At 35.8% G+C, this 27,179-nt stretch overlaps 1 protein-coding gene and 1 pseudogene across 1 annotated transcript; one reads left to right on the top strand and one right to left on the bottom strand.

Moving 5' to 3' along the window:
* Positions 1 to 1,352: 1,352 nt before the first annotated feature.
* LOC131543898 (uncharacterized) lies at positions 1,353 to 27,179 on the bottom strand (annotated as a pseudogene).
* LOC131544687 (uncharacterized) lies at positions 9,726 to 17,997 on the top strand. The gene is given in 12 exon segments (XM_058783073.1): positions 9,726 to 9,800; positions 9,802 to 9,852; positions 9,925 to 9,994; positions 10,106 to 10,215; positions 11,895 to 11,978; positions 12,875 to 12,936; positions 13,049 to 13,135; positions 13,226 to 13,280; positions 14,955 to 15,005; positions 15,007 to 15,147; positions 15,244 to 15,430; positions 15,433 to 17,997. Coding segments are annotated over 12 exon segments (1,644 nt in total). The 3' UTR covers positions 16,104 to 17,997.

Below are 27,179 nucleotides of genomic sequence, written 5' to 3'. Positions count from 1 at the left end.
TATATCATATTCAAAATATCATATTTTCCCACCTCAGGCATTAAAGTCCTTTTATCAATTTGAGTTTTTTTCCAGCTTTTTTTTTTTTTTCTCAACCCCAAAAAGACTCATGGCTGTATTAGATCAAAAGGGTGCTTCTACTAAATACTGAGCAAAGGGTCTGAATACTTAGGACCATGTGATATTTCAGTTTTTCTTTTTTAATAAATCTGCAAAAATGTCAACAATTCTGTGTTTTTCTGTCAATATGGGGTGCTGTGTGTATATTAATGAGGAAAAAAAATGAACTTAAATGATTTTAGCAAATGGCTGCAATATAACAAAGAGTGAAAAATTTAAGGGGGTCTGAATACTTTCCGTACCCACTGTGTGTGTGTATATATGTATATATATATATATATATATATATATATATATATATATATATATATATGAAAAGGTTTTTGCCCCCCTCCTGTTTTTTTTAATCTTTTGCATATTTGTCACACTTAAAAGATTCAGATCATCAAACAAATTTTAATATTACACAAAGATAACCTGAGTAAATACAAAATGCAGTTTTGAAATGATGATTTCATTTATTAAGGGAAAAAAGCTGTCCAAACTTGCCTGGCCCATACGTGAAAAAGTAATTTCCCCCTAAATCTAATAACTAGTTGTGCCACCCTTTGCAGCAACAACTGCAAACAAACATTTGTGATAACTGGCAATAAGTCTTTCACATCGCTGTGGAGGAATTTTGTCCCACACTTCTTTGCAGAATTGTTTCAATTCAGCCACATTGGAGGGTTTTCGAGCATGAATGAACTATTTAAGGTCATGCCACAGCATCTCAATCGGATTTAAGGGAATTTGTGCTTTGTTTTCCTTCCTATTTAAATTTCTGTGAAACAGGAAGCCATGGCTGGATAATTTCATGTTCATAATCACCCTGGACTGCTCAAAATTGTGAATATGAATGGGAATATACTTCAGAGATATTTTACTCATGAGAATTTCTAGGGGTACCAATAATTGTGTCCAACGTGTATTTGAGAAAAACATTTATTTGATAATGAATTTCCCCCCATTTTAAATTCTTATTATCCAACGAAAGGTTAGATTTTTCTGAATTTTTTTAAATAAAAGTTTGAAAGGATTAACAATGCAGATTAATTTTTACAGCCTTCTTTGATCATATTTACCAAGGGTGCCAATATTTTTGGCCATGACTGTATATATATATATAATATCAGTTTTGATGGCACCCTTTAGACAGCTGTTGATAAGTAAGTCTGCAACTACATGTCAACTAGCACTCATGAGAGTATTAGTAGTGTGTCTGCTGAATATACTGCTTGCTAACACTTTATTTTGATGGTTCCTCAACAGACAAACTGAATATAGGATAATTTGCAAATATGCGAACATTCTACCTACCCTACCTAAGTCTACTAATACAATTAGTTATATATATAAACATTGCACTCAAGAGATATAGTAAGGTACTGTACAGATCTTAAATAAACAATGTCAAGCTATGATATAGCCCATTATAAATGAAGTAGATTTAATATGGTGTTCATTGTGTGTTATAAATAATCATACTCTTAAAAGTTATAACCACAAATACGTAAGTACTATAATGTATGATAATTGTTGTCATGATTATTCATGAGATTTTATAACACACAAGGTTTTTTATAATGCGTTATGCATTCATTATAATGCCTTAAGAATACCCTCATAGTGTATTATAAATACGGGCTTCATAGAAAGTGTTACCGTGTTTTTTTTTTTTTTTTTAGGCATTTCAGATATGATGTTGAAATCCTTGTGGGAATTTCAGTATAGCTTATTACAATTAATGTATCATGTAATGGACAACAGCCTAATCAACCAGAGTAGCATAACCTTATAAGTAAAACTGAACGACATATTAAACAACATATTTTAAGTATTGCAATGCTTAATAATAGTTGACAAACATTTGTACATTGTAAATGTTTTTCAAAATATCATACTTTTCCAAATACTAAAATTATAAATACATAAATATTTAAAATATATTGCAGTAGGCCTACACATGGTTATAAAGTACATTAAAAACCCACTAAAAGTGTAATCATTTTGTTATGTTCTTACACAAAGTACACACAAAATATTCTTTAAGTAAGGGTAACATAAGTATTTTTTCAGTAACACTTTAGAACAGGGAACACTTATTAACTATTAACTACGATTTTTCCCTTAATAAATTCCTAATTTGCTGCTTATTAATAGTCAGTAAGGTAGTTGTTAAGTTTAGGTATTGGGTAGGATTGGGGATGTAGAATAAGGTCATGTAGAATAAGGCATTAATATGTGCTTAATTACTACTAATAAATGGCTAATATTCTATTAATATGCATGCTAATTAGCAACTAGTTAAGAGACCTTAAAATAAAGTGTTACCATTTTTTTTCTGTAAATACACTAAAACGTCACTAAAAATGTTACGAACTCCGGCATTACCTTCTTCTCGCCACCATGTCGCCCGAATTCTGATCTCATTTTGCCCGGACTCAGTTTCCCATGATCCCACTTACCTGGGCCAATCACCCTGCTACACCTGTCCCTCGTTTATATAAGCAGCACTCACACTCTGATCTATGTGAAGTATTGTTTTGCCCACTGAACTTGTGATTGTTCTCCACCTGCCTCGTCTTGGTAAACTTTACTTTGATTTCTTGCCGCCTGCTACTTTGTCTCTGCCTAGCCTCCTCCAGTACTGTTTGCTGGCATTTTGACTTTGTCTGTTGGCTCACTCAATAAAGCTGCTTATGGATCCCACTCTGTCTAACGTACCGTTACAAAAAAACATGCTTGCGTTTAGTATATCCCTTAAAAGTGTAACTAAGAATATATTCATTAACATAGTATTTCTAGTATACTTTTTAGAAATACATTAAAAGTATGCTTGTGATTAGCATATTTCTTAGAAGTATAGCTAAGCATATATTTAATACAAACGTACTTCTAGTATACTTTTTAGAAATATATTAAAATGCAATTCAATATATTAATGCACTTCAAATAAGCATGTTGGGAATACAAATGTATTATAAACATACTACTTGAATTTCAAGTATATTTTTAATACATTTAATATTACATTTAATTTAATACTACGTCTTTCCCACCTGAGTACCCAACAAAAAGTCATACTGCTGTGATCATTTTAACCACTGTCTCTTCAGTTAATACAAAGAGAATTTGCTTTTGCATTGTTAACATGTTGATAACAGGAACTAACTGAAGTGTTTGAGAGCAGGTCAAAATATATGCTATTTACAGGCAGCCAATGAAAACCACAGGCTGGGATTATGCATGGCACGCATTATCGACATGGCTAAGATCATGGCTAAAATGTAAATCCAATGAATAAAATAAAAATTCTAAAATATCTTGTATGAGTTTTATTTAACGAAGGTAAAGACAATGAGCATACAGACAGGAATAGAGACATAGAGAGAGACAATCAGACAGGGGAATAACACAAATCAAGAAGACAGGAAAGACTTAAATTGACTGCAATTGATATCGGTCAAATGTAGAAGAGATTAACCAAGGTTAACACAAGTGGTTGTGATATTTTAATTTGTGACAAATTACCATCCAGTACTAAAACTAATTTACAGTATAATTAGAGTACATGAACTAATAGGAGTTTAAAACATTATCAAGCTTGCCTCGTTTTAAATAAACGCTAAAAACAGAGATAAAAATGAACTTGATATTATGGTTAAAGGAACGTTATTATCTTCAGATCTACAGAGAGCCACTTGCATTCATTGTATTTCTCATTGTAAACAGTTTTCTTCATTGTCATTGATTTATCTGTTGTCTTGTCTGCATGTGTTCATTGCCCACTAAAAAAGAGATCTAGTTTTGTCAGACCTGCCTGGAGATAACTGAGAGCATCTTTATTGGCTTCTTCAGCTTCAGCGTTTCTCCTCATTTCCTCCAGCAATCTGACCCAGTCTTCTTTCCCAGCCTCCCTCACTCTGGGGATGAAGAAGTCCAGATGCTGAAGAGTGAAGGCAGAGTCTGGTTTTAATGCGATCTGAGCCAGATGCTTGATGGTCCTGTAAGCATTGAACAGAAGAATTGACTTCTGGTCCTCAATCTCCTGCAGATCTTTGACAAGTGTATCCTTTATAACTGAAAACTTCTTGCACTTTTCTTCAGCTTTTTCATATTCTTTTATCACGTTGTCAAACTGTACGATTATGCTGGAGTTTCTGATGATGTATTTCTTGTTTTGGAAACAGAAGCAGAGAGTGCTATACAGGTGTCTTTATAAAGCCCCTGGTGCTCATTGGGTATAGTAGAGGTAAAGATCAAATTATGTAGACGAAATACTTCCAAGGCACTCACGGAGTAAGATAAAAAGCCTTTAATGTGCTGGGCTTAAATCATTACAAATATTTAAAAGTAGATCTACGCATTTCGGCACAAAGCCTTCTTCAGGACGCACATCAATTGCTTAAACAGGTGTTCTTAAACTAGAGTTAATTACTAAATCATCCAAGACAGCTGGTTAATATGTAGGTGTGGCTAATACTAGTGTCTTAGTCCAAAAAAATAAAAAAATAAATAAAAAAATAACTTTTATACATATATCAATGCAAATATCAAACCACACATCATCAATAGTACAAATTACAAAAATTGTAAAAAATCTTCATTTCTTCATTAACTCCTGGGGACTTAGTCGCCCGGAGCATATGCATCCAAAAAGTCTCTCTTTGTAGAAGCTGTTTCTGTCTGTTTCCACCTCTTATTGAACAAGGGATAGATTCAATTCTAATAACTTTAAGAGAACTCTCAGTGACATCGCCCACCTCATTATAATGCCTCGCCATGGGATATGCCATATTTTTCACACGAATAGCATATTTGTGTTCAGCAGTGTTGGGCACGTTACTATAAAAAAGTAATTAGTTACTAGTTACTTTTCACAAATAGTAACTGAGTTAGTAACTGAGTTACATCATTATAAAAGTAACTAATTACCAGGGAAAGTAACTATTGCGTTACTTTTTTAAAAATGTTCAAATGTCAAATAACTTTGGATGCTCCCAATATTAAATATGTTAAATTAATGAAATGGACACTAAAAAGAATAAACTATTATTATAAAACATTGTATATTAATCTACACTATTTATCTACTGACACTTAGTATCAGTCAGTCAAGCATTATAATATAATTTCATGATAATTTAATATTATATGATGATAGAACTTTAGTAATTAGAATAACCAAGTATGAATGCATATTTGTCATCAATATAAAACGCACTAAGGATTAATGAGCTGCTGGGTTCATGAATATTAATCACGTTGTCTGCGTTCGCTAGAATTGATTTGCTGAAATCAAAACAGGGATGATAATAGGTGAGCGCCAGCCAATGAGATTGTCGTTTGCGCATTAGCTCCGCCTACTACCAGAGAACCCGGCAGTTCTTAAAAGCTGAAGAATTCCAAAAGGAACTCCGTTATTTTGACAGGAAAATACAACAAAGAATATCGTTTACATGTAGCGCGTCAATTCTGCATGTTATGAAAGACTCTCTTGCTCTGTATCTTTGTTTGCGTGCGTGTATGTGAGAGAAAGCGATGGTGAGTCGTGTGCCTTCTGTGGTACGTCAAATACAGCTACACTGCGCATCCATTCAGATGAACTGAAAAATTAAATTCTAATAATATAATATAGTAACGCCACATTTTATTGTCAGTAACGGTAACGGCGTTGTAACGGGGGAAACAGTAATTTGTTTGATTACTCGTTACTGAAAAAAATAATGCCGTTAGTAACGCCGTTTATTTATAATGCCGTTATTCCCATCACTGGTGTTCAGCCACTCTTAAACGCAATTTTCTCTTGGTTTGACCTACATAGAAGTATCCACACTCACACTCTAGCCTATAGACTACATACGAGGAATTACAATTAATAAAAGACTTAATTTGATATATTTTCCTAGAGGACACATCAGTAAAACTATTAGTTGTCACCATATTATCACAATGTTTACACCGTCCACATCTAAAATTTCCTGCTAAAGAACCAAGCCACATTATCTTTTTAGGGGCAGGAAGATAGCTGCGTACTACCTTATTTTGTATAGTCACGGTTAGAAGGGGCAGCCCGTGCTGGCCTAGAGGAAAGAGGACACATGTTGTCTAGATTAGAAGTTAAGGTGGAGCATAAAGTGTCAGTAGCTGCATTCACATCCAGAGATGATAAATGGGTAGGTGAGGGAAGAGAGGAGGATACTACAGAGGAAAGATGGGAGGGAGAAAGTGAACGTAGGTTTCGTCTAAAAGTAACCAGTAGGGGGGTTGGCATATTTGTATATGTCTTGACTCCACAGCTAACAGAGCAATATTGTCTTTACTGTTCCAATACTTTTGGAGGGCACTGTATATATAATATCCTATAATGTCACAGAATATGCCACATTTTGGATGAATAAATCAAAAGCAGGTCAGTACACTTGAATCAAAACGTGATATGGACTAGTGTCTGTGAATATTAAGCCGGAAAAAGACAATATATGAATCCTGCACGTTCTGCGTATCTCTGTGTAAATTAATGGCTTCATTTACCACAAATACTGAAGCGTGTGTATCGCTCGTGGTGTTTCAGCCTCTGCCGCCTCAATATATGAGATGAACACATAAACATAATCTCTAGAATTTGGTTTCAAAAACAGTAACAGTAAACTAATTCTTATTATTTTAAATCTGCACTGAACTTCAGATCAATCTCAAAGTAAAAGGTGGTTCAAAAAGTATGATTTTGTGGTGGATGAGTTCAAGTATTATCATCCTAATTTAAGTGATGAATGAAGGATTTTGAAAGTCTGACAGTAATCGGTGTTGAATACTGTTAACCCTGCATGATGTAAATGTTTGAAAACATTCATTAGAAATTTAGAAAAGTAATCAAAAAGTACTTAATGACCTTTTTTTGCAGGGTTGCCTGAAGTAGCTGTCCCTCAGCCCTGTATTGTTGTGGTATAGTCTTCTGGAAATTGTACTGAATTGTTTTTTTTATTATTATTATTAGTATTATTATTATTATTATTATTATTATTTGTGTGTGTGTATAATTGTTTGTTTTCATCTGCATTCCAATTTACTTTATTTTTTTCTTTCCTTTTCTCTGTTCATTCTTTTGATATCAAATTTTCTATACAATTTGTAGTGGTATAAGTGTGTTTAGTAGGATGCTTAATTGAGGGAATGGGTGTTTTATTAGAGTGACTTGTGATTGTATTTGGTTGAATAAAAGTGCTTTTATGGGGAACTCACGTCTCTGACCATTTCCTTGTCCGATAATGAATCCGTGACTTTTAGATAAAATGTCATGCTGATAAGTTCCTGGGGTAATAGGCCCTAGGTGGAGTAGTCAACATAAAATAAATAAATAAATACAAATTCTAATTGTTAGTTTGACTTTGTTGTCATCCAGTCCCTTGGGCCACACATTCATACAGTCGATTGCAAAAACACGTTATGTGGGAACTGCCGCTGTATAGCCCCCACTGCTTATCATCACAACATGGATGGGACAACGATGTAAAACTAATATTATTAACCTAGATTATTATTAACATAAATATTAAAACCAATAAACTGATGCGTTTTATGTTGATTGTTTTGTTTCTTTGATTGTGACACAGGTAGAGCTGTGACAAATATATGACATAAAAATCAGTTCATCACAGAGCATCACAACATATAGCCTAACACAGACAAATATAGCACTTAAATACCTTCGTTTAATTTTGAAATGTTTACCGTCCTGTAAAAGATGTTTAACTTACCTGGAATTCATGGTGATCGTTGGACTAAATTTGTCCACTTCACAGAAGACAGACACCGAGTCTGCTTTGAACAAAACAATTCATTAGTTTCCTGAGAATGATGGTTTTTAATTGTACACATTTATATAAAAACAACAATTAATTAATAAATCATTAAATCACCTATAAGGTTAAAAAAGGCCCATCAAAACAATTTGAGACACTTAAATCAGCTGTGAAATAGGCCTATTGGTTTATTAACAACTGGCTTATTTAACAAGTCCTTACCCAGCAAACTCTTAAGTGTAACCAGGGCTGTTGTAACGCCCCCCTCCCCAACCTCAGACTAAACAACAACCACAACCCAGCGCTGGTGTTACTACTACAACCGTTTGAGTCAGAGCGCGGGCGTTTTGCACCCTTCCTCGGGAAAGAGTAATATTTTATTTTTCTCAAACTGAATTTATAGAAGTAATTTTTCAATTTCTTAAAAAAAATAAATAAATAATAATAATAATTTAATTTTTTAATGTTTGACTTTGGAAGACAGGAGCTTTTTGCAGTGCATTTGGAGGATGTTTTTCTGCAATGTTTGTATTTTTCACTCATAAACAGCCTCATCAAATCTAAACGAATGGCTTCAAATGCCACACATATCAAGGGTAAACAGACTGATTATTCACTGCTCATAACATAAAGAGTGAGCCGTCTCCCCTACCTCCTCAGAGAAAACACTCCTGGGACAGGATTAGGAATAATCCAGAAAACCAGAGATACTTCCAGTCAGAGAACCAACAGCAGCTACCATTAACCTACAGAGGCACAATTTTTATATATGTAGACTTTATGAATCTTCAGAAAAGTATTTTTCAAGTAAATTTTCATCCCTAGGGATCTCATTCTCACCCACAGTAATGAAACTGTATTGCTATATTATTATTTGTATGTATTTATTTTTTTCACTGTATGGGCGTTTCTAAGCACAACATAGATACAGCTGCATCATTATTAGCTTTATTTATGTTTACTTTGATCAGAGACTCAAGGAGATATATTTCTGTCTGTCAGTGACAAACCACTTCAAACTTATGTTTTTATTCCGTTACAGTTACTGTAGATTAAACATTTAGTATTGACATCTACACTGTTCACAAAACATATTTGTTATATGTAGAATTAGCAGAGTACAAAGAAATGCTAGGAGTAAACAGGATGTTTGATAGGAGTAAACAAACTAGTGTAAACAGTGGTTAAATTATGACGTAAACAGAATGAAAATGACAGCATGATGGATTTCATACGTTTCACATTTTGTCTTATGTACACTAAAAATGAAATGGTGACATCTAAGTATAAATAAATAAATAAAATTCTGAACCAACCTACATTCATTTATACTAATGCAACTCATTTGTATGGGTTACATTAGAAACAGCTCTTTATGGAAACTGATTTCTATGAGCTGATTCAGATCATCACTTTTTACACAATGCAACCTTTGGATTTAATATATTTGCCTTTCAGGGCAAGTTATTTGCCTGTAGTTTGAAAAGGCAAACATTTCCATATCAGGTTAAGGACTTTGAAAATCAAACAAAGATGAAAAAAAAATGTGTTGTTGTTTGCACTGCTAAATGCTCTCTTTAGTTGTTCTTGTTGTGAATTTTTAAATTAAACAAACTGTTTGTTAGTTGTTGTTGTTGTTGTTTTTGTTGTTGTTTTTTTGTCAATTAAATTTAAGTTGTAAATAATTAGTTGAGTTAACTTAACTTAAATTGACTATCTCCATTTAATGTCACAGACACAGCTGTGCATGCATGGAAACAGTCTGTTTGTGCCACCTGTTGGTGATTTTGTGAACATGTCAGTTTTGTGAAGTTTTCAGAGATGGGCAATGATCAGTCAGTTATAAAATTCCCTGGATACACATCAGTGAGTGAAGATGAACAGATGATCCTGGTGAAAAAATGAAGGTGGTGATCAGTTTATCATTAAAAAGTTCAATGCTGGGCAGGTAAGATTCCATTTCAAAGTTTAGGTTTATTAAGAAATTCTGTTACACGTGTGTCTGTCTCTCTGTTTTTAGGAAAATGATTTAAACTTTCTCCTACAACTCAGTCATCCACACATCGTCCATCACAAGGAAGTCATCACAGGCTGACAGAAATTTCAAAATTCATATTGTGTTAACATATCTGAAGTTACAGGAGTATATTTATTCTCACTTACAGTAGTTTGATCACTTTAATGAATGAATCTGTTTTCAGGTCCTGACTGCTTGTATCTTGTACTGGAGCACTGTGAGGGTGGAGATCTCGCTCAGAAAATCAAACACAAAATACAGGCAGCAGATAGGCCTACATTTCCTGAGAATGAGGTAAATTTACTGTTAAGATAAACCTTTTGCTCAATTTATTATCTGTAATATCACTGTGTTGCCACTAGATGCCTGTATAGCCCTATGTAACAATCCCTAGTAGCTAAGACATTGCACATAATTTACACATAAATCACAAATTAATTTTATTACATTTGGATACATGTTTAGATATTATCAATGGCTACTTTTTGTCTTTATCTGTTTTTTGTTCAATTGTTTTGTTGTTGTTGCTTGAAACATTGATTTAAAGTGTCAGTTATTGCATTATTATTTCAGTCAAACCTATAAAACCCTTTGTTGCCCCAAACTACATATAAAAGCCTGATCAGTGGCATAAAAGTAATCAATGCAGCTACTTAATCCTTTGCTACTCATTAATGCTGAACTTCCCCTTTAAATAATGTGAAGTTCTGCACCTCTATGTGTATGACGCTTCTCCCATTAAGTGCTGTGTTAGAAGTGAATGAATTGATTCAGCATATCGACACCCCCGTAAGGATGCATTAAACTCGACAAAGCAGTTTAATAAAGGATGTATTGAATTAGCGAATTTTACTATACCAATATTTTTTAATTGGCTGTTAAAGTTTATTTGGGAATATTACATGACACGCTGATCCTTTAATAATGCATTGGTGCAAAAACGTACACCTTTTGGACAAATCTCGCAACATGATTTATCAACTGCCACAAATACTGCCTAAACAAAATACTGATTTTGAGAACTTTATTTACTGTACCAATATGATAAAGTGGCCTTTGAACTTAGCTTTATTGCATGGCAAAAAAAAAAAAAAGCATTACTTTGCCAAAGCACTGAAAGAGCCCACTGATCTAATGGCGTTGATGAGCGCTACAAATGCAAACTTTGCATGCAACAATCAGGCAGCAAATGACAGCGCTCTGATCCAATGGCATACAGGCATCGTCAGATTGACAGTACTCTAGCCCAGTGATGTTGGGGATCCAGTGGGGGCGGCGATCATATTTCAGGGTGACCGTGCCACTCTTTATCACAACCCTTCTAAAATATAGTGCCAGTACGTGCGCTCATTGGCGCCCCTTCAGCTTGCCTATGCCTACAAATGGTACTGCAGACTGTATCTAAGTGTAGATTTAAATATAGAAAAAAATGAATCCATCACATCATAGTATTTTAATGATACTAAACTAGACTAAACTAGAGAAGAAATGGTTATGATGTACAACTACTGCAATAAAAGCATTACAAATAATATTTAATATTTATTAGGCTGTTCAATATGTATGTATGAATCTATTAATATAGACTAATCATAAAGAAACACTGTGGCCAATTACTTTCAATATAAAGTAGCTAAAGCCTGCTCTATAGGTCATTATGTCATACGAGTATCGAAAACTAGATAACATTTTCGAAAGAAGTCACTAGATTTGTTGCCAGGCGATTTTGTTGTTGCTGTAAACAGTTCATAAATGGGTCTGAAAAGTCACTAAATCTAATGACAGAGTGACTAAGTTGGCAACAATGATAACGAAGCTATGAAATTTTGACTGCTATGATGTATAATGATCTGTTTATGTGAATTAGAATACAATTGTCTTTTCTGTCACTGTCTTTTTTCATACTTGTATTACAAAAAATGCAAAACTACTGCAACATCCCTGATTTGTAATTTAACATGATCAATTTACAGATTCTGGACTGGACTGTGAAGATCTGCACGGCATTAAAGTATCTGCATGATCAACAGATCCTACATAAAAACCTGCAGCCAAAGGTATGCAATATCTGAAAATTCATTCTAGATAACACTAAATAACAACACCACCTATTATACCCCTTTCTCCTTACAAGATGTGATATTGGTCTTGAGTATCCCCAGAATGTGTCTGTGAAGTTTCTGCTCAAAATACCATACAGATCATTTATTATACGGAGTGTCTATTTACACTAACTCCGCCCACCAACGGTTCATTGGGGAAGTCAACAGTACAAAAGACACTTATTTAACATCACCTCCAGTGGTGTAGATGGTAAAGTGTGTGCATTTTGACATGATTGACCTGAGTTTGAACTCACCTTTTGCCAAACTTTTTTCTCCCTTTTCAAATGTCATATCACATCGGAAAGGCATTTTTATTTTCAATAAACATGGAGGAAATAATCAAAAGGTTGAAGGTGTGGGAGGGCTTTATTGTCCCAATAAGGTGGCATCCGTGTAGCCTAATAATCTGAATTAAAATGATAATTTGCACTCAATATGTTATTACTGAGTACTGTTTTATACTGTAGGTGCAGATAATTGCCACTATCTGCAAAAAGTAATATAAATAACAGAAAATATAGTGTAAAATAGAATCTATAGCTATTTGCACTTAGTGTAAATAGTTGAATATTTTTGAATATTTTTGAATATTTTTGGAGCTGAAGCTGCTCCCCTGCATGCAAGTATCTTACATTTTCATGATTCGACCACAGATGTACACTAGATAAAAAATGTACACAAGATAAAATAAATGCAGCTTCTCTGCAATCCATTGATTTTATTTTAGACATGGTCACAAAATAGCTAGAGGCTGTATTGATTTGAGTTGAGTTTGACTGATATTATTGCAATCCACTCATTCCCAGCACCCAAAAACCCACCAAAATATGTGTCTTTTCTTATGGCAGAGCATGTTTTTTACTGCATGTGGAACCATTCGCCTAGGAGATTTTGGGGAGATTAATGAATGGTATGGAATTCCAAACATAAAAACCTCTTCAAAAGCAAATAGAAAACAATAAAGATAGTTTATATAGTATATGTGCAGACATAATCATACCACACATTTCTGTTTCTATCAGGTCCACTGATGCAAAAACAGCAGAAACTGAAGCTCTTGCATATGTTGCACCTGAGAATTTGAGTGGCAAACCTTATGATGAGAAAACGTAATCTTAAACCTGCAGTGTTGGCTTAATATATATTTCCATATCAGAACCCTGAATTCAAGCTTTTATAATATTTATTTTCTTTTGCAGTGAAATTTGGAGGTTGGGGTGTGTCATCTATGAGATGTGCAAGCTGAAGTGTGCCGTAAGATTTTTGTTTCAGTTTAACTTAAGAAGTTGTCAAAATGCAACACTGTTAAATGGTTAATAATTCAATCAGGGCCGTCCCTGGCTGACGTGGGGCCCGGTGCGAGGTAGGGAGCAGGCCCCCCCTCGGTCCGTTCATGATCGCGTTTCGGGGGAGGGGGGGTCCCCCTCGGTCCGTTCGCCACAGGGCCCCCTCACAGCGCGGGGCCCGGTGCAACCTCACCAGTTGCACCGCCCAAAGGACGGCCCTGAATTCAATACAAGATAGCTGGATTTAACTCGAGGCAAATCAATTAGCCTTCCATCACATTTTCAAAACAATACAATATAAGCAATTGTTTTTAAGTACACTGAAAAAAACAATAAGTAAATTTACTTAATTTTTATTTGGCAAGTTTTTGCACAAATAAATTTTAAGTAAAATGTAAGTACTGAATTAAGTAAAATCTACTTGGCTAAGTTAGGTAAAATTAGCAAAGGAAATAAGTAAAATTAACATGGCCAGTTAGAGTTTGATGAGTAATTTTTACTTGATTATTTTATGTTAAATCTGCAATACTTAAGTATTTTTCACTCAGTCATGGCTTCTAAAATTTACTCAAACGATGTAGCACTGGGAAACAACCATGCTATTAAAGCATGTGATTCACTTACAAACATGTAAGCAAGCAAGTAGACAGCTTGTTATCCTTTTAAGATAATATGTCCACTCAAAAGAATTGTTACCCAAATGAACACAGAGACCTCAATACTTGGTACACCATACACAATGACGGTGACAATCAGTGGATAGTGTTTGAGTAAGAATGGGTCATTTTGAGTAGAAAATCAACTCCAGATGTCACAAAACAGTAAGTTACTAAACCTAACAACAAAAGCAACCATAGAACAGTGTAAATATAACTAAAAAACAGTGACAAATTTAACCTTTTTAATTATTCATGCCCCAGTGCATGATGGGAAAAACGGGATCATAACTTTGATATTTACTTAAAGAATCCTTGTAAACATGACAAACAGTTCCAAGTAAAATATGCTTATAAATTCAAACTTTAATTTCTACAAGCTTAAATTGAGTACTAATATAGAATTTACTTTAATTTTTTAATTCTTGCCTGAACTAAATTATTTAATGTAGAAATTACATTTGTTTTTATGTAGGGTTTACTTCACCAAAAAATCATTTTTATCAGTGTAGCTTGCCTTCCAAAATGTGCTTTATAAAAGGAAACGCTTGCTATAAGGGGGCAGATCTGGAAAATGTATTCCTTCAGTACAAACTGTATAAAGTATGTCAATAATCTATTTAATAATGTGTACATTCATTCTTTTATACTTCGCTGTAAATTGAAAATATCATATTGTGAAAGAATTGTCATTTTGTGTGATTATGCAATATGAACACAATGAAATATGATTGAAGAATGAAGTTTAGTTGTATCGAAAATTTCAATGCTGTAGAGCAAATAATTTTTTTATTTGGATTACAGTACTCAGAATATGATATGGTTCCTTTGGAGACTGAATTGTGAACTTAACAGATGACGTTTAAGTTTCGGTTTTGGTTTAGCTATGATTAGTACTGATTTAAAATTGAGTTAGTTGGATGATTGAACTCACTGATACATTATTGATCCCACTAAGTGGTTAACTCTATTTTTATTCCTCTTAGTTTACAGCAAGAAGACCTGTTGAGATTGTTACAAAGATGTTGTCTAAACTGCTCCTGTGAAGCTCTTTCTCTTACCTTCTCAGAGGACCTTCATCAGCTGGTAATAGACATACTTCAGATCAATCCAGAGAACCGCCCATCTGTCAGTGAGATCTTGATGAGGCCTTTTATCATTAAACACCTTCATAAAACGGTAAGTTAACTAACATAAAATCTGCACAAAATCAGATTTTATGATATATATATATATATATATATATATATATATATATTTTTTTTTTTTTCCCAGAGTATACAAACTGTCGATGAGCTTTATAAGACTCTAGATGTACTGAGAAACCTGGCAGAAGATTTGGAGACGGCCCACTTCAACACAACCGTCAGCAGTCTCACAGGAGGTGTTGTGGGATTGGCTGGAGGAATCACATCTGTAGTTGGAGCAATTTTGTCTCCTTTTACTCTTGGAGCCTCGCTGATATAACAGGAGTGGGAATCGGTGTTGCAGTAGCTGGTGGAGTCACATCTGGTGTGAGCAACATAACAAACATGGTTAACCAGCGCACAAACCGCCAACATATAAAAATGATGATAACAGAGTTCCAGGAAAAGATCACCTCAATAATTTACTACATCCGAAACATTCAAATAGCAGTGGAAACTCTACAAAATGAGTTTACCACAAGCAGCGAGTCATTTCACAGTGCACAATCTGTGACGAGTGCTGGAGCTCGACTTGGACGAGGACTGGGAGGAATTTCAGAGCTTGTTCGTTTAATTGAAGTTGCAAACGTGGGAAAAATTGCAACTCAGGCTGCAAGAGCAGTTTGTGTGGCTGAGACCGTTACACTTTTTGTAGCTGTTAATGTCTTCTTCATTTTTCTCGACTCCAGAGAAATTCACAACATCAGCCAAGATTACGCTTTAAGAGAGAGTCAGCAAGAAACAGAATCCACCGGCAACCAACCATCAAGTAAGAGTGAAACAACAAACCTGCTGCCTTCAAACATTCAGCAGGCAGAAGAGATGAAGTCTGAGACCATGAAATTTGTGACAAAAATAAAGGAGACTACAGAGGAGCTTCAGACGATTCTGGATATGTTACGAGACTCACTGAACCCAAACCCTGAGACGCCAAACACAGATAACTGAGAAAAATCAGAGATGGCAGTTTATGATGTTCAGTTTGTTCTTTCGTTATATATGAATTATTTAAAGTAGTGGCAAAAGTTAGGTAATGGTAACTGAATATATTGTTTTTTTTTCTTGAAGTGTTTAAATCAATATCGTTACTTTGGATAATGCTCAGAGAAAACTTAAGCAGTAAGAGAAACATTTCCACTCCCAATAACTAAGAATTTATATTGGAAGTTATTGCCTTTATAACCTTGATGTTTTGAAACTATAAAATGTAAACGTTACTCTTTTCCTTTCAACTGTGTTTGTAAGGGCTGGGGAAATCAGACACATTATTATTTGTTATTTTTAATAAATAATCCAACAGATCCCTCACGCAACAACCAGACTGGGTGCAGGGATGTCTGTGAACGACCCTCCATGCCAGGACACCTCAGCCAGACCAGAAAAACTTTACAACATAATGGCATGCAGAGAGATTCCCCCTCTTACTTCATTCCCTCTGAAACAGACACATACTGTCTATAGAAAATGACTCCTTTCATTAATTCATAGACAAACCTTTCTATGAATGAACATGCATATCCCCAGGTCACTCTGTGTATTATTACTGTTCTTGTATATTGTCTTTTGTATTGTATACTGTTTTATGCATGCTTATGATAGAACCACTGGTTCATGTAACCTCACCTATACCATGTTTGGTCTCTACAAATTAGTTTTTTTTTGTTTGTTTGTTTTTTTTCCCTAAGATTTATTTTTGGCGTTTTTAACCTTCATAATGACAGGACAGTTGACAATGCACTGATTAAATTAACAGCTGGAGATGCCAAAATGTTCTTTAGTTAAAGGGGTCATATGATGCTATTTTAAAGATCGTTATTTGGTGTAACAGAACGCATTACGCGCAAAACTCTGCATTTGAACAATCAATAGCAAATGATTAACCTAATAACAAAACATACTTGCAGTCGCTAATTCAGAAGTGCCAGATTGTCATAGCAAAGTAGGAATTTACCCTTTTTTTTTTTCTTTTCACAGCCAGCCTTGTACTCTCTTAGGTTCATGAAACTGTTGTCCATAAAATGCATTGCACAAATTCGAACATTTGGGTTGTGCTGTTCTGTTGTAAACAAATCTTAATCAATGATTTCTAATTGCATCTACTTTCGGGAGGCCAAATAAAGTGCTTTTGCTTTCGCATAGAAACACACAGCGTCTCCCTGACACAGCTGCATCAACACTACTGCAGTTACTGAAACTACGCCTTCTTCCTTTGCGTGAACATTTGGGTGGCATTATGCAAGTATTTCCACATCATGATATAGACATGTGGGGGCGTGTTTTAATGAGGCGTTTTAGCCCGGTCTGGATCAGCCTTCTCTTTTAGATAGAATAAATCATTTTGTGGGAGACTTTGAGCTTTGTAACTCTGCAGATCTTATACATGCACAAACAGCTACATACCACACTAAAGAAAAGGAAAACAAGAAATCACATCATAAGACCCCACAAAGAGAAAACTGAAGTCATTGCATTTGGAAACAATGATGAAGTTTTCAAGGTGAATACATACCTTGAGTCTTGGGGTCAAAAAAAAAAAAGAAAAAAAGGTCAAGATTCTTGGTGTGATTCTGGAGTTAGGCCTTAGTTTCAGTAGTCATCTCAAAGCAATAACTAAACAGCTGCAACTCATCCAGAATGTTAGAAAATATAAGCATATCACACCAGTCCTCATGTTTTAAAGTATTATTACTCGTTTATATATCACGCAATGGCCTAGGACATCAATACATTGCAGATATGCTCACTGAATATAAACCTAACAGACCACTCAGATCATTAGGATAGAGTCGGTTAGAAATACCAAGGGTTCACACAAAACAAGGGGCGTCCCCTTTTAGCTATTATGCCGCCCGCAGTGGGAATGAGCTTCCAGAAAAGATCAAATGTGCTAAATCAGTAGTCATAATTAATTCCAGACTCAAAACACATCTGTTTAGCTGTGTATTGTGCATTCATCTGTGTGTATTGTATGTATCATCATCTTTTATTCTTAACTGTTTTGATTAATTTTACATCAATTTTTAAATCATTTTAAAATTTTAATTCCTTGCTTTTATTGTTGGGGGGGGTTAGGACGATTCTAAGGGTCCGACGATGGGGTGGGGCCCCCGAGGGGGAAACGTGATTTCTACCGAGGAGAACGCTAGAGCCCTGCATTCCCTGGGCTTAGATCGGGCCAATTTTCACGTCATAGTTCATACGCGGGCCGGGCCTGTTTTAGGCTTTCTCCTTATTTTTATATTTTAGACATCCATCAATTAGTGATGAAAAAAATTGGCGCTGGTGGAAACAACACGTACGAGACTGTGCTGCGGCTGTGAAGAGCGGCTCGACGGTGTTTAGAGTCCCGCAGCAGCAGCAGAGAGCGCGCCGTCAGCACAGATGAAGAGTTCTGCTTCAAATACACGCAATACGCTGAAGCTTGCTGCAAAGCCCCAGCAAAAGTAATTACCATGAATGTGTCAGGGGAAAATAGTAAGGAGATATTTGAATTATTTACTAATAAACTAGTGTTTTCTGTGTCAGTGTTGCAAAGATGAAGATGATGATCCTGACTCTCTCCTCATTAGACGCGCAAGTGAATCTTCACGGTTTATAATGAAAGAGTTTTTGTTTTCGATTTGATTTATTTCGTTAAGTAGTAATTTAAAGCTTTCTATAGATATATTTATCATGTCTGTGAGGCATGTATTGACTTTTGGTTCATTTTTGTGAAGCGCTCATGTTCAAGACGAGACGGCGCATCATTGTTTTCTTTATTTTATCAAATTATTTTATTTATTTTATCAAATGTTTTTTTAAATATTGTGAGTGCACACAAATAAAAGTAGACCCTTTACAATTCCAAATGATGTATTACTCTTACCTTTATGAGCAAAAATTACGGCGTAAGTTGTTTCCATTGAAAACATTGCAATTCATTGCGCTGGCGCCTCCACGTCCTGCGCTTTAGTTTCGACTAGCTTCGAAACGAAATTTCGAAAATTTGCCATTACATACAAAACTGAACTATTTTAATAGCTGAAACAGTATAACACGATTTCGACCGAGGGGGAATCTACCAGAACGTGATCTGTACAACAACCCCCCCACAGGGCCCAAGTGATTATGCGGTCCAGGGGGCCCAGGATCCGTAGCGGCGTCCCTGCTGGCATCTGATATAAATAATTATAATTAATTTTAATTATTTATATACATTCCCTTTTGAGCTAATTTGCTACACTTTAATGGAAGTAAACATCAAAGAAAAAAAAGAATACATTACTTGGATGCAAACTAAATGCTTGAGTTTAAACTGAAAATCATACCATGGCATACGATGTCATGATAACATTTTAAATATTACACATGAAAAGACAATTTTACTCTTAAATTATGATGTACTTCAGGTCTGTCTAATCATGTAAACAAGTTATGATGTCAGCAGAAAATAAGTTATCCAGTTTATTCACAACAAAAGGCTAGACTACGATGCAGTTAAATGTTTTCCTGTATCTTAGCTACTATGGGATATTGTTGTACATGCTATTTCTTGTTAATGAAGCATAATAAAACCTCTGATCAACTTCTAAGTGAGAACTGTCTGTCTGAACAACGCTTATTTCACTCTTCACTGCAGCCTTTTACTTTCTAGGTTGCATCAACTCCTAGTGGCAGCGTAAGCTTGTTAGGTCATGTTCGTGAAATGATGAGAAGAGCAAAGTTTGCCGATGCATGCCATTTTACTCGTTCGGGCAGATAAAAGTGGTCAAGGTTGCAGTGGACAATAATTCCCAGGTGGCTTGAATGAAATAAACTAAAAGAAAAGGAAAACAGAATCTTCCTCAAAAATAATGAAGAATTTAATTTTTTTTACTGTGTTTAGCAAAATTTATTTTATTGTCAAGTGAGTACAGTCGTGGCCTAATGGATAGAGAGTCAGACTTGTAACTCGAAGATTGAGGGTTTGAGTCTCAGGTCCGGCAGGGATTGTCGGTGGGGGAGTAAATGACCAGCGCTGTCTTCCTCCTTCAATATCATGACTGAGGTGAAACCCTTGAGCAACGCACCGAACCCCCAACTGCTCCCTGGGTGCCAGAGCATAAATTCTGAGTATAGCTCACCTTACTTGGCCACAAGTCACTTCACTTTCACTCTATGGCTTACCCTTCGACACATTGCTGACACAGACACATGAGTGAAAGGAGCATGGAACATAAAAAACACAAAGGAATATACAACAATGCATTAAAATGAAGTAAACAAACAGAGATTAGTAAAATTAACCATATTTTTTCACTTTAAGTCATTTAGTCAGTCAATGTTACGATCTTTAAAGATCTAGGGATTGGAACGCAACATTATTATTCAATATTGCTGGGAGAATAGAAATTGTAGAAAAAAACAGGCAGGAAGAACGCTTAAATTCAATTAAATGTTTTAATTTCTTTAAGCCTGAGCCACTAAACAATGTGTGAGCTATATACAATGCATAATATATAAAGCAAAAATAATAAGAATACATTAAATTAGGAAAAACTGAGGAACGAAGGAGGCGTCAAATCAACAAAAATAATAAAACATAAATATTCTAAACTGAGTCCCCAAAACCCTCTTAACCTAACTAACCAAAGAAAAATATAGAAAACAAACTCGACATCTTCGGCGTATGCGACGCCACAACTAAACTACACTAACTACAAACAAAAATACAAAAGAGACGTTCACCTCTCACCTAGTGTGTCTAACACTTGTTAACTGCGGGCGGAATGTATCCTAGGGCGCGCAATACGCTAACCTGTTCCTCATTTCCCCAATCAAAGAAAGAACAGTAACTATTATCAACACTCCACTCAACGTCGCGATAACACATCGACAAGTATTATGCTCACACATCCACAACCAAAGAAACTACGAACTCCGAAACAAACTAACTCAAAACACCTGAACACACACACTGAACTACTCAGCGTGACACGCCGGGAGCTCTTTAAACAGCAGGGTGACTTCGGATTGGCTGCAGAGACGACGCCCTTAATGATGATTAACAGCCGTCTCCTCCATCCAGCAGAGACCTAAGAGCAATGATGACAGACTAGAGAACAGATTGATAGAAATAAGAGAAAGGAAACAAAAACACACGCGGCACGTAACAGTCAAAAACACTGTTGTTCATTTCAGATTAAATAAAACAATCAAACTAACAAAACAAAACAAAACCTTATGTTTGTGTATGGGCAATCGGTTTACATTTAAGAGAAATCGAGGAGATCATTGACAGGGATGTAAACTATAGTGTACCTTTTGCTGAAAATTGCTGTTTTTAATTAAAAATAGGTAACTTTTGTGTGGTTCATTTGAGCTGCTAAATCATACATCAGTACCAAAAAGTGTTAAAATTGTTAATGTTTTAGTGGTTTTAAATGTGAGGCTGCAATATTGATTTTATAATGTCTAAATATAATTCCAAAAGCAGAACACATGAAAATGACTGTATTAAGGAGTGCATTTTAATTTTTAAAGTGTTTTCCAGCAGGTGGCAGAAAAATCTTCTAAGGGTGTACTCACACTAGGCATGGTTTCTTTGAACCGAGCCCGAGTGCAATTTTCCCCCTCCCCACTCCCTTGCTGGCCTGCACTCACATTGTATTTTACATTCCATGCCAGTGCACGCTTTATGCTGCCTTCAAGTGCTATTGGAATTATCGTAAATACAAATTGGACATGAACGGCCTCTCAAGTCATAGAGTTACACAGAAAATAAACTTAAAATGTGGACAACAATTGCTGCTGTCAGTGCTATTCTTTATTATTATTATTATTATTATTAATAATATTATTGGATATTAAAAGACAGCTGACTGTCTTTTAAATTAAATAAATGTAATTTATTTATGTATTTATTTATTTAATTAATTTTTTTTTTTAATTTTTTTTTAATCATATTGCCTTTGGACATTTTTTACAAACAATTGTTGATCATGCCAACATTACTCTTCCATACAATTGATACGAAAAGCATTTTAACATTCTCTGCTCTGAGGGAGTATTCATGTTTCAGATGTGGCCACAGCCGTCCCATTTTGATTGCATATGGAAACTGTAAAATTACATTGTAATTGACATCAAAAGACATCAGGCTGATCCTAATGAAAATAGATTTCTATACATTTTCAGGTGTTGTCAAATTAACAGTTTGCTTTATATTCAAAATTGTAAAAAAAAAAAAAAAGAAAAAAAAAGTCATCTGTTTGACAGAGTGCACTGTATTTGGAGCTGAACTGGGAGTTTGACTTTAACCAGGTAAGCAAAACATCCTTTCCTTTTCTATATTGATATATATATATATATATATATATATATATATATATATATATTTTTTTTTTTTTTTTTTTACTTTTATACATTTAAACATCCTTTTCCAATTTTTTTTTTTTGCATGATATGGCCCATGAGTTGGTGGATGAATCTGTTCTTATTCGAAATGATATACGCAAGGTGTGGATATGGGAATAAAATCCATTTTACTCAAAAAATTTTTGGTAATAAGTTATGTTTGAGTGTGTAGTTTTGAGCCATGTTGGAAGCATTTCTTCCAGAAATTCTGACTCGGGTTATTTTATGGTTTTACAACTGATTTGAAAATGGATTTATTCTGGTCTGGATATATAAGCAAAGTGGCAAAACACTGCTTTGGCATTCTGTAACCAGAAACCCCAAACCCAGTATAGGCACTTCATCGGTGATCTTTGGATTTCTATCTATAACTGATTTAGCAATTTGAATCGGAAATGACTAAGTTAACTACACTATTTTATGCATTTTTTTTTATCAAAAGCAAGCAGTAGGCAGCAGATTTAAAGATAGCCTATTAGTCAAGCTACATCCTCTGACGAAAATCAGACTGACGAGTTTGTGATCGTGAGATCCACGTACGGCCAATGAGAGACTCAAATGCAACATCAGGTCACTGATGTACGAATAATTGAAAGTATGGGATATTCAAAATAATCAAATATCTTTTTTATTTAATTAGAAATACAGCCTAAATTTAATTATTTAAATTTGAGTCAGATTAAACACAAAGGTAGACTCAAATTGAAACTAAATACTGATAAAATAAGTGAACTTTGCAGAAGCACAAGTAAAAGACCAAAACACATTTTACCTTGACCCACCCCAATGGATTTCGTCGTTGGACCAATTGGGTGGAACTTCCAATCCCATAGACTTAAGGCCAAAGTATACTTCGGCCGTCCGCAGCCACACACCGTCCACATTACGTAATTTTTGTCATCAGGAGGGCTTGCGGACAGCCGCGCACCCTGTCCGCATTCAGGCGATTTTTTGAGACCTTGGAGACTGTCAGGAATCCGGTTCGTGGTCTTCCGTCCACTCGCCACCAGAGGTCACTTGCTCACCACATGGACTCTTGCACTACACTAACTGTTGCGCGTCACCCCCGGACTGCATTTCCCAGCATTCATTGCACTAAGTACACACACCTGTCTCAATCACACGCTCACACTTGAGAACTATCACACAATCACACACATTATATAAACCATGGACTTCCGTTCACAGATCGCTGAGTATTGTTCTGCGTTTAGCACTCCCCTAGTGTTAGCTGCCTCACTGAGCCATTCTGTGTTTCTGTTTTGGTCCTGTATTGTACGCAGTTATCGCTCTCCTAGTGATAGCTACTCTACAGAGCCCACTTAGTTGTCTTAGTCTTGCCTTGCCTGTTTCCTCATGCTTTGATTTCTGCCTTAGCATCTTGGATTAACCCTTTGCCTGCTGTTTTGGACTCTGTTTGCCCCTGCCTGGACCATTGCTCGTGTACCTGGATTACCCCTCTTGTCTTGCCCTCTGGATATTGTTCGGCGATCGAAGACCACGCCCGTTTACTTGAGTACTCCTCCGTCTTGCCCTCAATATACCTGTTTGCCATTTGTTTGACCCTGCCTGTTATGACCATGTCTCTGTCTAAAAGCTTTGCAAATGGATCCGCATGCCTCAAGTCTCGTTGGCTCCGTTACAGAGACAGTGTGCGTACAACAGTGCATGAGCAAGAAAAAGGCAGCAGAGACGCAAGAATCCAAACAATTATACTGCACATGTGTCAAACTCAGCAATCCACGCTCATCCGTGGATGAGTATGGTTTGAAAGCTGTGCAGACGCGACTGAACGCAAGACATGTCCGGACGCGGAACATGAAGTATACCCATGCCTTTACACTGACAGAATGGTCAAATGAGCCAAGACTATGCAAACTCCAATTGTCAAAATTCAAATTTAAACTTCCAGAATCACTTGAGACTAAATGAAGCTTCCATTCTATGTAATATTCTACGCCATTTAAACATTTAACTTTATATATCTATCTATCTAGACTATTGTTTATTTATTGAACTTCAAATGAACGCCTTCGAACTACAAGCTTTTAAATCTTCAAATAGGCTTTCTCAAGCCAACTTCAAAGTTTGTTCAGTTGGCATGTAAAAATAAATAAATAATAATAATTTTATCCAAAAGTACAAAAATGCACATCAGTGTCACATTATACAGACAGTTGCTTTATTGCAAAACTTCCACAAGCAGTTTCTCCATCTCCACTAGCAACAGACCCGTACAACAGCTTGTTTTGCACTCGCATATTGGCCATTGTGAAAGTACCGACATAATAATAGTCGTCATCATCCAGATAAAAATCAAGTTTGATGTTAATAGGGGCAGCCCCGACTTGTGAGCAAGCAGATCAGGAGGTGCAAGATTCGATCTGTAAACGCCTGGGAAGAGTTTGTGCACCACTTGTATAAGTACCCAATTTAGTACTTCAGTGAACAGATTTCCACATGTGTAATGTTCAGATTTTAACTTTCACTAATTGTTTGTCACTAACCTGAAGAAGGTTTGGCTGGCTTGGTCATAGAGATTTTAATTGTGTTTTACAAACAGACAAACAGACAAACAAACAGTCTGTGTGAAATAAAAATAAAAGCAAAAGAGTTAACAAAAATTGGACATAAACTCTAAGTATTCAATCAGAATGAACATAGTAGTAAATAAATCATTGTTTGTGGTTGCAAAAACAAATTGTTAATTATGTACAGTAGCCAAAACTAATGATATCCATTTGTTATTAGAGTACAGGAAATAAAAGACTGGAGATATTATCAAGCTTGCTTTGTTAATGTAAATTAACTTGAGATTAAGTTTTTTTTCAGGACTACAGAAAGTCACTTGCATTGATTTCTCTTTGTATGCAGTCGTCTTCATTTTCATTGATTCATTTCACTGTATTTATTCAGTGCCCCCCAAAGAAAGGTTCCAGTTTGACAGACCAGCTTTAAGATAACTCAAAGCGTCTTTATTTGCTTCTTCAGCTTCAGCGTTTCTCCTCATTTCTTCAAGCTCTTGGACCCACTTTTCTTTCCCAGACTCCTTCACTCTGGGGCTGAAGAAGTCGAGATGCTGAAGAGTGAAGGCGGAGTCTGGTTTTAATGCGATCTGAGACAGATGCTTGATGTTCTCATAAGCAGTGGACAGAAGATTTGACTTTTGGTCCTCAAGCGCCTCCAGTTCATGGTCAAGGTCATCCATTATGACCGAAAACCTCTTGGACTCTTCTTGAGCTTTATCATACTCCTTTCTAAGTTCCTCAAACTCAAATAGCACGCTGGAGTTTCTAATCACATATTTCTTGTTTTCTTTGACGTGTTTGCTGTGATGACACTTCCCTGTGCACACGGTGCAGAATCTGTCTTTCATGACTTCACATTTGCTGGGATTAGAAACCCACCAGCAGTCAAACTCATGGCAGTTTTCCTCACAGACGGTGCAGGTCGTTGCCTTCCTGTGCTTCCATGATTCGCTCTCAATGAGCACCTTCATTTTAACTGTCTCTTTCACTTTAATGGTAAAGTTTGTACACGTCAATCTTTTCCTTGTTTTGTTTCATTGCCTCCTGGATCTGAGCTTTTTTAAACTTCTTTAACTCTTTCTCTCGAACTCGCAGCTGTAAGTTGCAGACGGATGCTTCAAATCGAATGCGCTCAATCAGGACATCTGAAGTCAACTCCAAACTCCTTCTGTTTTTTTTTTTGTCCAGAAACTGAAGGAAATTCTTCATCTCTTCCGCGCTGTCTTCCCAGGCAACTCTTTGAGCACGCATGTGACGTTCTCTGGTGTGACGGGCTTCAGCCTGCCGGTTGTTGAATAAGAAATAAACAGGGTCACCACTTTCTTCTCGTCTGCAGGGGATTTTAGCTTTTTTAATGGCACCGAGGACATTTTTAGGTGGCAGACCATCAGAGTGTGTGATTTAAAAACACAATGTTGTTCACAATGTCTTTTCCAAACAAAGACAGAATTGAACTGAAAATGTAATGTTGTCGATCTGAGAGACGATTCTTAGATGCTTGAATCACAAAACACACAGCGTCGACTTCACAAACTTCATCATTGCTCTGAAACAGTGCAGATAAATTCTCAGCTACTTCCAGATCTTTGTCCAGTCCTCTAGTGTCTCCGTAGCCTGGAGTATCAATGATGGTGAGCGATATGGGATTCTTAACAGGAAAGACCTCATACATAGTGATTTCAGAGGTTTGTGATTCTGACTGGTCCTTCGCTTCTTCCTCTGTTATTTCATACCACATTTCATCCTCAAACTTCACGTCCAGTAAGTAGTTGACCATGGTGTTGATGAGAGTCGTCTTACCAGTGCCGGTCTCTCCTACCAGTAGAACAATTTGGTTTTGTTTACTGGCATCTTTTAATCCATGGGAAATTTTAACCCATAAATCCATTTTCTGACTTTCCCGTTTTCATCAAGCACTTTTCTCTCTGTGTCTAGACGGAATCGTTTTGGAGGACCTCGATCGATAAGAGTTGATCTGCATGGTGAAAGACTTGGCTGTATGTAAAATATGGAGGAAAATAAATGTCTAGCAAGAATGTAAGATATTTTGTGTTACATAAATTTTAACATGAACATAATAAATGTAAAGAAACAACAAGATCCACCTTAATACAGTTGACAT

Source organism: Onychostoma macrolepis, chromosome 07 (genome assembly GCF_012432095.1).
Source record: "Onychostoma macrolepis isolate SWU-2019 chromosome 07, ASM1243209v1, whole genome shotgun sequence".
NCBI classification, from domain to species: Eukaryota; Metazoa; Chordata; class Actinopteri; order Cypriniformes; family Cyprinidae; genus Onychostoma; species Onychostoma macrolepis.
Note: the sequence above shows the minus strand (reverse complement) of the source record. Positions and strands in the feature narration are given on the sequence as shown.